The sequence below is a fragment of the Enoplosus armatus genome, chromosome 20, assembly GCF_043641665.1.
Source record: "Enoplosus armatus isolate fEnoArm2 chromosome 20, fEnoArm2.hap1, whole genome shotgun sequence".
NCBI classification, from domain to species: domain Eukaryota; kingdom Metazoa; phylum Chordata; class Actinopteri; order Centrarchiformes; family Enoplosidae; genus Enoplosus; species Enoplosus armatus.
Genome location: NC_092199.1, coordinates 6,551,201 through 6,562,907, shown reverse-complemented (window position 1 = coordinate 6,562,907; position 11,707 = coordinate 6,551,201). Strand labels below are relative to the sequence as shown.

The 11,707-nt window shown below is 41.7% G+C and overlaps 1 protein-coding gene across 2 annotated transcripts in view; it reads left to right on the top strand.

Annotated features, from left to right (window-relative positions):
* The window catches only part of dock1 (dedicator of cytokinesis 1), a 164,684-nt gene that overhangs the window by 96,684 nt on the left and 56,293 nt on the right, over positions 1 to 11,707 (top strand). For both annotated transcript variants that reach the window (XM_070927703.1, XM_070927702.1), the window contains one exon: positions 10,689 to 10,790. In XM_070927703.1, coding sequence (XP_070783804.1) covers positions 10,689 to 10,790 — 102 coding nt within the window. The remainder of the gene's footprint in view (positions 1 to 10,688; positions 10,791 to 11,707) is intronic.

The window sequence follows — 11,707 nt, the reverse complement described above, 5'->3', positions numbered from 1 at the left end:
GGTATTGGCTACATCTGGCAGGTTCATGCATCATCCCTTTATCTCATCATCAGCTAAAGCAGTTTGGTCAGTGACCTCACGTCCGTGGAGACCATATGCACATCAGAACTTGCTTTTCTTCCTTTGTCAGAAGCAGAACAATTAAACTCCAACTTTGAATGGATCTGTTCAGACTGCACTTCTCTTCACAGCTCTACAGCCCCGCGGGCGAGTGCTTGTCCCAACAAAGACACAGACTGATGTGTTTATGAGATCTCCAGACTGCATGTACACCTGTGTCTTGGCGTCTCTATAGAGTGATGCTCGTCATGTATTATCAACTTAGTCTGACTCACAGGAGGTAGGCTGTGGGTATAAGTCTGCCACTGGCCGTCTATTTCAGGCGGATTTCTTCTCCCTTTCTGCTATCTGCGTGATACGGTTTTCAAAGTCCCCATCACCACGTGAAACAACAATAACAACCTCCAAGCTTACAACCTACACTCTGAAAATGGCAAGCTTTGACAAAGATTAATTGTACAATAAGGTATGATCCATCGGTGAATGATTGTAAGAATATGTTTAAAAGGGACATTCTTGCATGTTTGCTCACCAGTTATGGAAAAAGTTCCATCTTCTAAGCATGGCCTGTCGTCTGCAGCGAGCTAGCAAGGGTAAACACAAAGACATGGCGTGAAAATGCCAGGGTTTTGTCCACATTGGTTGCGATAATGGAGGACCAGGTGAAAACCCTGCAGTTATATTTGTCTTTTTTTGGACAGTAAAAATTGTTTCACATAGTCGCCAAGAGTCTGTTACTGTTTTATGTGCCGTTTTCTTTCGAATGGATTTTGCCAATTTAATGCCAGCACTGTCGCTGCATCCTGGGCTTAGCACCACCCAAGATGATTGGGATTGGTTTAAAGAAATACAAACATGCCAGAGTGTTTTTTTTCTCCTTTATACCAGAATGACAATGGGTTCACCTTTCTCCAGCCCTTGCACAGGGCTAAAACAAAGTGTGGAGGTCTGGCTATGCGTGACTATCAACCTTGAGAGTTTAATTCCAAGTCCATTCACCTTCTGTTGTTTCAATTTCCCTGAGTCCTCACAGCTCTTTACTTTGTGTGTGAAGAAGATTCCATCTGCTTGTCCCCCACGCTCAAGAGTTTGCCTCATCTCCTCATAGCTCTTTATCCATCTGTCAGGGGCTAGTTAGTAGTTAACACCGTTTATGCAGGAGAAGACTCATTTTTCTTTTGCGTTTCCCTTTTAGACTTAATTGGATTTGCGGTGTACCATTGTAGTGCTCAATGAACAAAATAACGAGGGAGGGAAATACCACTCTTGGTGAAACCTTCATCATTTGAAAGTGGATTTGTAAATGCCTGGTTTGATGTTTTCGGAGCCATAGCTCGCCCTCATGCTCTCGCAGGGAAACCCCTAGTTCTGCTTTAAGCCTCAGGTACCATGGTAATGAGCTGTAGCTCTCCAGACAGAAGCTATGTGTAGTTTTGCATTTAAGTGTGTGTGTTAGTATATGTGATTTTTTTTTTTTCATATACCCTGTGTTTACCAGTGAACCAGCAGACAAACAACGTTGATAATGCATACGGTAAAGACGGACAAAATCATATTATATATGGTATTCAGCTTTAATCCACTCTAAGCCATCTTGTTTTAGATGCTGAACTTAGATGGAGCCATAATGCATTCACCTTTGTTTAGCAGGCATTTCATCTCATCATCATTAAATCCTGTTTGCTGTTGTGGTCCCATTTTTCCACTGGCATTGAACACATTTATGACACAGGATATCTGTCATATTGGTGACCTAAAATGGTTGAACCTTGAATATGAAGTTCAAAATTGCATGTCGCATGAAGCATGTCGGTATGATAAAACTGTAGTGTTTTTTATATGTTTTCAGCTGGTTAGATATGATGGAAACTAGAAATTGAGAGCAAAATCTATGTTGTGTACATACACAAACAAAATGCTTTAGTTTGGTGTTTTGTATTTGCCAACCAGAGTGTGTTTGTCAGTGAATCATAGGGCATTTGTAAATTTGTTTGTTTGTTACGTTCAGGCAGGAAATTAGCTGCATACAAATATATCGTGCTAAATTATTAGGCATTCTTCATAGTTAAAATGAAAAAGATTTTGTAGATCTTTATAAGTCTTTTTAAGCTCTTAAAATCATCAGTCAAGCTCCATCTTTTGATTTTTTCATAAAAGAAAAAGAAGCCGTAATAATAACGTTGGACTTTAAATCTAAATACCAAAACTTTCAGTGTCCTCAATATACTGGTCAAAAACAAAAACAAAAAAGTATATATGCGAGAAAGAATGCTTGACAGCTCTCTGGATGATAAGTACACAATTCAGTTGCAGCCAGCAGGACAGCTGATCCAGCTGTGGACGAAAGTGCCATAACATTTTTTAGAGAATGAAAGGGGAGACGTGACTGAATTACAGCTGAGTCTCAGGTTCACCTCACACTTAAATCCATTAGACCTCCTTCCCTTGTTTACTACTGTCACTGCGTCACAGCTCTCTTAGCCGAGCCCTTTATGACACATGTGAATAACAGAAAGTTTTGTTATTCTTTGTTCATCCCCTCGCCTCGTCTCGCTTCTCTACAACGTGACATAAAATACCCCAGCTTCCTGACTGACTGACTGACTGACTGACTGACTGCGCCTTCAAGGTGCTGAACACTGCACTCACACTCACAGCACAGTTTTATGAGACTGGCTTCTTGTTTTGGAGTGACAGCAACATATCTGCTTCACAGCCTTGTTATTGCTCTGCAAGGCAACGACAAGCTGCAGGTTTGACACAGGAGAAAGCTGAGGAATGTTTGTAAAGATTTGACCTTGGACCACGTCTGTGCTTGGCGAGTGTTTTAGATTTGAACCCAGGGTTAATGGCATTCGTTTAATGGATAGAACTCCTCTGGGAGGTGATGTCTACTGTATGTGTGGTTGGAATAGGCTTTGCCATTTTCTTTTATTGGAATCTGCTCAGCGATCTGCTTGTGTAAGCAAACAGCTTCTCAGATGGATAAACCGGTGGCAGCAGACAAGTCAGTGTAGTGACTCCTCTCCTATTGATTTCATTACCTCGAAGCCAAGCCCTCGGGGGACTCCTATTTGGTGTCCTTGTCCCCTACATGTATGGTATACACAGTGCTATGGTCAGAGGAAGATCCAGACCCAATCCTCAATTTTTTTGGTTCAGTTCCACAAAAATATCTCTACTGTTACTATCAAATACAGGCAAAATGGCAAACGAGAGAGAGAGAGAGAGAGAGAAGACGTGAAACATACAAAACATGCGCCTCTTCTATTGTAGATAAAGCGTTCATATCATTCTGCCACTCTTGGTTAATGGACAAATACCTTCTCTGATTTGAGTTGTTACTGGTTCCACGGCACAGGAGCCCTCCTCTCACACTGCTTTTTCTTCGGTTCATTATGCGGTGACACTCATGTCACACTGCTAATTGGTGTCGTATGTGTTACCAGTACCCAGTGGAATAGTAAACGGTCTTTTCATTGGATTTTTTTCCCGCTCTCTCGTCTAGATTTTCCTGATTTTCTCATTGCCCTTGTTTTGTAGAAAGGATACCTGAAAACTGGTATGGCTCCCCCCTTCCCCAATAATGAATAATGCAAAAAAATATCAAATGCACCTAAACATCTAAACTGTCCTTCTACTGATTGCCAGATTACATACGTATGCTACTTTCATTTTAGTAACCTCACTGTTGCCACTTCAATCTGTCCTCCTGAGTGCATTCATCCACACAGAGCACATTAGAGCGTTGAGTGTCATATCCGTATGAAACCGAATTACTAGATGGTGAAGAGAGCTGTCAATTTATGGTAGCTTAGATCTCGTGAAAGAGAAAGGGAAAGTTTTGTGTGTGTGTGTATTTCAGCTGTCAGGCTGACAGGCTGGGGCAGCGCTACTGCACAGCACACATGCGCTGCCCCAGCAAGTCTCAGAGTGAGAAGCAAAGCTGAAAATGTGCCTAGCAGATACGTCAGCGAGAGTCTGTCCCCATCTGCTGCAGTCTTTTGGTCTTTTCATCAAACGTGTGTACAAAGCTGGCTCCAAGCCTGTCATCTAGATCTAGAACATCTAGAGTATTAAGCAAGTTAAAACAAAGTAAAGCTCAGCACAAGCATGCAAGTAATAGGGGGGATATTAGGTGAAAATGTGATCTTATTAAGGGTTAAAGTTGATTCGAAATATAACGTCAGGATACCTGCAGTTTACTTTGTGCAAATTTGGCATCACCAACTCTACTCTGTTATTTGGAAATGCCAAAAAAATTTCAGATTTTCTAGCTCTGCCTCAGACCCAGTGAGTACCAAGAGCTAATTCAAAGTGTTGTCTGCCTCCAACCACAATATTTAAAGCTGGTTTTGACCTTTAGTAACAAATAGCCTGAGCTATCTGGACAGCGTGTTATGGCTTCAAGACATGACAACACATTATTGACCTACACAATCCCCTTCATGCTCCAGTCCATCCTCACAATCTGCCACACTTGCCAGGTGATGCTCAGTAACATCTATTTCCTCTCCAGTGAATGATGTATGCTTGGCATTGGACACACACACCGATTTCTTTTGAAAGAAAGTCGCGTTGGCTCAATGGAGTTTCCTGTATAAATTAAGGTGTCTGTTCAAAGAGGTATTGTGCTTTGATGTATTAGAGTGTGAAAGTGCTTCCTCAAGCTTGTCTAAGTTGGATGCTGTCTGAATGAATGGCATAACGGGTCACTTTCATGGCTGGCTGCCCAGGTTTTCCGTGGTTATTATTTATCCTTATGTATTCTGAAGTGTTTATCTAGACGTCACAATGCATTACGCCAAACGCTGCCGAAGAAGAAAATGAAGTGTGAATGGTGTCAGCTGGCCTCGAACAGGTCCTCCACTCGTTTTCCATTGGCTGACCCGCCAGCCTGCCACCTTGTTGGCCTGATGTTGGAGCCAAGTGGGCTCGCTGTTGAATCCCGCAGCAGTGGCCAAGTACCTTGCATGTGTCAGCACTGCCTCCCTTTGACAAGCCAGTGTGAAAAGTGCTCAAGTGCGGCTGCCTTTCCAGCCTCTCTGTTCTTTGGCACTGTGTGTGTGATAGTGGTGTGTAAAGAAAAAGGAGGTGGAAGGATGGATTTACACTCTTGGTACAGAAGCAGTAATCCACAATACACTATGTAGTGATTTTAGAGTAACTGCATCAAGTCATTATTGCTTCTATAAAACAACAACAGCATACAGTTCTTAAAATCAAGTGCTATTTTTTTTTTGGGATAAATAATAGTTATATTATGATACACTTCAGTGGAATCTTATTCTATTGTGTTGTTTTACAAAATTCAGTTTTCGAGAATGAATGAAAATTAGTTGTGAAAGTTCTGGGGTTTTTTTTACATTTGTGAAGCGTTTTGTCTTATGTAACGCCTAAAAGCAGAACACAGTTGATTGCTTTCAATTGTATTACATTTAAACTTGTACATTTGCCATATTATTATTATTATCATTATTATTAGTAGTAGTAGTACTATTATTTGACTGTTGTGAAAGAACAGGTTTATGTTTATGTTGCAGAAGAGACTTGCCCTTGTGCATTATAAAGGAGGCTGATTCACCGTTATGGTTATGCATTTTTATATTTATGTTTTTCTCCCCTTTTTTTTTTTTTCGATCAGGGACTATTGATGTCATTTGAATTCTCCTCATAAATCACCTCAGTTGAACATTTTTGAATCTCAGCTCCGACAATGCTTTCTCAGAATGAGGAGACAAATTGAAGAGAATACAAATTTAGATCTTATTGTGTTGCCTGTGCCTCTGCCAGCAAACCCCATCATCCTGTAGTCAATGCTTCTCTTTCTTCTGTACCCTCAAAGCCTCCATGACGTAGCAGTGTGGATCACTTGTGTTTGCATAGGAGGTCTCAGATTAAATGGTGTAGTGGCAATGTGAGGTTTTCTGTGTGCTAGTGTAATTTCCATCGTAATGAGCCAGCAAATTCATATTTCATCAGGCCTGAAGCTAATAGAGAGAAAGACGGAGTCATTTTTGGTCCCTGTTGGTCACACCCCCCCTTCATCTTTCTCTCTTCTCCTGTGTCAGTATTCTCTCCTCCAGAGACGGGTTGAGGCTCAGTCTACATCTCCAGAGGCCGGCGTGCCATTTCCCCACTGGCTTAATTAAAGGCTTAACACAATGCTCTGTTTATAAGGCAACCCTTCACTACTAGAACAAACATCAATTTTTTGCTTCTCTGCTGTCAGGCGCTAAAGTGAGATGAATTATCCGAGAGATGGGAGCTAGAGAGCGGCGTATGATGGATCTGGCCCTGCCCTCTAATCACTACTTTTTCATTTCCGCTAAGATTCTGCCTCATTTGCCCTCAAGCATAAGATGGATATGGAGGCAGGATTTCGGAAATCTGCAGCTTCTGGACGCTGTGATAGATATCAATAGTAAAGTTTCCGTTTATTGTTGTTTTAGCTTGAGAAATTGTTTCGGTAGATAAATGCTTGAGATTGATGACGGCTCAATTGGTGGCCATTAAATGACTGACTTCCGTAAGCATCTTGAGCGTTTTTGTCTTGTCCTTCAGGCGCTTCGTCATCTCCTTTGGAAGCTCAAAGAAAATGATGATTTCTTGCTTTGCTCATGACCTTTTGTATTTGAAGTCATGAGCTTTGTATCAAATCGCTCCCTTGTTTTTTAGATATTTTTTATTCACTGTTCCCTCCATGACAAACACAGGATAGGAAACTCTGTTATAAAATTGGGGTTTCACACACTATTAATCATCATCATTTTGCATCATCACTGATGAGTAAAGTGTTTCATAACTGCAATTTATCTCTGTCATCTCCGGCACTAAGGGGCAAAGTGTACATGTACATGCTTTGGACACTACAGTGTTTTCTTTTAAGGAGCAGCTGATTTGATTTAGATAACAACATGACTTTTCCTTTTTTTTTCCTGCACTCAGCCCAATCTTTACATTTTTTGCCCCACAAATGCAGAAGGCATCAAACTTAAAGTAACCTTGTACATAAAAAAAACAATTAAAACAGTTGTGTCTGGATTTCTTAACCTGTCCCTCTCTGTTTCCTTTTCCTGTCTTTTTTTTGTTGTTGTTATTGTTAGGCAGGTAGCTGAAACAGTATTTTGTGGTTCTCCCTCTTTTACTACCAGCGCTCTCAGCAGATCCTCAGTGTGTCACATACCTCTGTCGCCCAACACCAACATCAGAATTGATAGGCCCGCTTGTGACTAATGAGGGAGAGACTTCCTCTCTGGACCCTTCTTTTTTAGCCTGCTTTATTTGATGTCCTTCCATCCTTTCTCCCTCCTTGGAAAAATAAATTAATAAACACATTGTCATGGTAACGGTACCAGGTTTATCCCAGCAATGAAAGTGGAAAGAAGAGCCATAAGAGAACAGGTTGGCCTTTGAGTTCTTCTGGTTCACTCCAAACTCCGCTTGTCACTAGTAGACCTGTGGAATCAGCTGTATGACAGCGAAGGCTATCACGCTGCTCTTCTCTGCACCCATCAACTCAGAGCCGGAGACCTCAGAGGAGCACACCTGAACTTTTCCTTTAGCCGTCATGCCCCACATCTCTATTTCTCGCATTATCCCTTAACAGCTGGTGTGGCATGTGTTCCTGTTCCGCATTTAGATCTTAATTGCTGCACAGTGAAATGTCTGAATCCCTTTTTCTGAGAGAGATTCTCTGCCTGTATCTTCCACTCTGAAACCACATCAGGCTGTATCTATGGTAGGTAGATCCCTCACCTATATTTGATTTGCCACCAGGATTTGCCAGCTGATCCTACAGCCTCTAGCAGCAATTACATCTGTTTGGAAGCTTAAGATTCATTCATGCAACACATTACAGCAATAAAATCAATAGTAACATTGGCATATGTATGCAAGTGCTGTTGGCAGTCCTGATTGAATGTTGGGAGTAAGCTTAAGGGGCTTATGCTACTGTATGCAGCTCTGGAGCCTTATGGCAAGTCCCACACTGGGTCTTACAGCATGTAAAGTTTGCTCTGAAGGCTCTTTATCTCGGGAATTCATTCAGAGCTGAGGAGATAGAAAGAATGAACAAATGTGGGATACCCTCCAGCTGATCTAGCCTCTCTAGTCTGCGTGGTGAGGGGAGTTGCTGCAACAGCCGCTGTTGACTTCTTAAGACTGCTGCCTGCTTTGAACCCCTTGCTCCTTTTATTAATAAAGTGACTGCCCAATGTCCGCCCCTCACCCCAGTTACTCATGGATCTGGGAAAATGAGTTTGAAAGAAGAAAGATGGGTTCGACAGCCTAAAAAAACAAGTCTTTGAATAATGCTGCTTTTGCCAGGGAACTGTACGTTAAATCTTTCCCTCCCAAGACCAATGCCACTAACCTACCTTTAATTCAGCACTAGAAGTTATCCATATGCTTCTGATTAAGTAACTTCATCCTTTATTCTCCAGTTAAGAGAATACGAAGCTACAGAAGTATGAGAGAGCCGTCTCTTTACACACTTTATACACACTTGTCTCTTCGGTACTTTCTAATCAGGCTCTGGCTAAATTTGTTCTCCATCTTTAATGCCGAGGAACTGAGGCTAGCTGAGACTTACATGCCCTCGCAGATGAAAGAGTCTTTGCCCTCTGTGCTTTAGGAAAACATTTCCATATTAATATAACATGAGTCACACTGGTTTCTGTGAAGCATTACTGAGAGGGAAGTGAAGCAGTCATCAGCTCCACATAGCATAACAAAGTAAAAGGGCAAGAAACATGAATAAATGATGTTTGCTTTAGTGATTGTTTTGGCGTCTTTTGCATGATTATCGTATTGTTAGTGCTGATGTGGTAAGCGTAGTTGCCATACATATTAATCATTATTATAATTAACCTTTGTCAAAAAATATTACAGTGGGCTACACTGAAAACTAAGCAGCAATAACAATAACCTCAAAAAGAGGAGAAAACTGAATTTGAGAGAGAGGTGCGTGCGTGTGCGTGCGTGCGTGCGTGCGTGCGTGCGTGCGTGCGTGCGTACGTGCGTGCGTGCGTTCGTGCGTGCATGTGCGTGCATGTGCGTGCGTGTGTGTGCGTGTGTGCGTGTGCGTGCGTGTGTGCGTGCGTGTGTGTGCGTCTGTAAGCGTTCAGCATCGTTTCAGCTCTGCCTTGCTTTGGAGGGTCAGGCCTAATTACAGCTCAAGGAGAGGTTCTCCAGCGAAACAGAATGCCTTGTGAGGATTAACTACCATGAAGCAGCTGAGTTATATCCGTCGCATGAGGGCTGCACTAACAGAGTCCTCACTTCGCAGAGGTAGTCCCTGTCCAGATTAAAGTCCCAACCTGGATTTTGTTCAGGTGATTAGTTATGGAATGATACTCGCTTGTGGAAAATGGGTTAGTATTATTGTAACCAAATCTCACTGTAGCTCAAATTCACTCTATTTTACAGATGACATGAATAAATATAAACCTTTCACTTCTTACAAATGTGTATTAAATCTGCCTTGTGCATCTGTGTTTGTGTGAAGAAATAAATCACTTTAAAAATATGTCTTTCGAGATGTATTTAATTGGGAAAGTTTCCTTTTGGCCTTAGTTTTTCTTCCCCCTTCCCAGTTTCTCGTGGGTCATTGCTTTTGTTAGTTGAAGTTGTGTGTTGTGAGTCGGGATCCAGCGATATGATGCTCACTTCAGCGGTTTTTGAGTTGGAGATAAACAGTCACCTGTAATGCTTGTGCATCTTAATGCTTATCAGCCCTTTGACTTGTTAATCTGGATGTGCTTTCATGCGTTCTTTGACAAAGCGGTTTTAATTACTTTCTCTTATCTTTGGTGCTTTTTCTTTGATTTGCTAGTTGAGGTAAAACTGCCTGAGAGTATTCCAATAATAATACTATATTGTCTCCTATTCTACACAAGTATTTATACAAAGTGTGTAACTTATTGTTGAGATTTATTTTTAATGTGCACCCCATCTTTTGTTTGTTTAATAACAGCCTAATGAATGCACTTACAACATCATCTCTTTGCCATCTGTGTCTTTCTACTTTTCTTTTGTTCCTGTATGAGTCTCTTGGTAGCTGATTATCATGATTCTCTGTCTGAATCCTTATGAATGCTTTATTAATCTATTCCTTGAATTTCTCACACAACCTCAAGAAGTACGAACTCCATCTAGTCACACTAACTAACACAAGGGCCCCTCCAAAAATATGCATTTCCAGTTCCTCTCCCAGTTCTTTCCTCCAGTATGCCTCTGCCTTTGTCCAGACACATCACTGGCATGACACCTAACTACCACCAGCCTCTCTCCACCCAGCCTACCACACGCTTGCCTTCCCTTATCTGCTCTCTGCAGCACACAGGATAGCGCACTGCAAAGTGAAGACAGCACTTTAGGGACCACACAGGCATTATAATCAGTGGAGACAAAGACCTGGGGAGTGGAGGGCTGTAGGTTAATGAGATCAGCCACTGTGTGAGGGTGCCTACCTTTCCAAACCTGGGAAGCCAGGCCTGCTTCAGTACTCAGATCCAATCAACTCAGCTAGTCAGTATCCATCTAAATCACAGGCACAGAGTCATTCTACCCTCAGCCTTCAATTTGAACTTGATTGTGTATTGAATGCACTCCTTTCTCTTCTGCAGGGGAGCTTCGTGGCCAGCATGACCGCCACACTGAGGCAGATGGACGACTATCATTACGCTCATCTGATCAGCACCTTTGGCAAGATAAGGAGCGATGTGGTGGTGAGTGCATCTTATCAGTGTGTCCGTGTCTACGAGACGAGATACCTCAGGATACAGTGTCATGTAATAACTTAAAATGCGGGCCTGTATCAGTTTGCTCTGTCTTTTCTAGTAATCAGAAGTTAGATTAGATATGTTAGGAAAATGTTTTTCCTCCACAATAAAGTATGAAATTGAATTTCTGTTAGTCCTTGCTCTCGGGCTGCTACATGTACAGCATGCTCTTGATGATAGTAACTCCTCAGGGAAGCAGATCATTCGTTGTAGCCAACAAGTTGTGGAGGAGGGATGAATCTCATTGATGTTATGGATTTCAGCTCTGAATAATTCCTCCCTCAAAGCAGTATTTCTCTAGTATCTACTGTCAGATTAGCATTACGTGACTCTACTCTGACAAGTGGGAAAATCCCACTGTTTGCTTTTACCCCAACAAAGACTTTTGAGCCTCACAGGTAGAACAAGAATCTGATTTATATTACAGGTTATATTACAGGTAAAGCTTTATAATCTAAGTAGACAGGGATTTTGGCTTCACTTGCAGCACATTCTGCTTTTATTTGGTCTAAAATGAAACGGTATTTGTACTTAGTGTTGTTTGATTGAGCTTGTATATGCTGCTAGATAGTATTTATGTATGTACTTATTTTTATTGGAGCATTTATGATATTTTTCAGGTGACTATAAAAAGAAATCAACATGAATATAACTCACTGACCTTCATGATTGTACACGGGGCTTGTTTGAGGCTGCCTGTCTAGTTGTATCCATAGCAAGATAAACAATCACTGTGATGAAGCTGGATCTTTTTCACAGATTTATTGTTCCTGAAGCTGGCGTGGGCCATATCCACATTTCAGAACTGGCTGTAGCCCAAAGGACTTTGTTGTTTTGCAGTTGTTCTCAAAACACGCCACCAC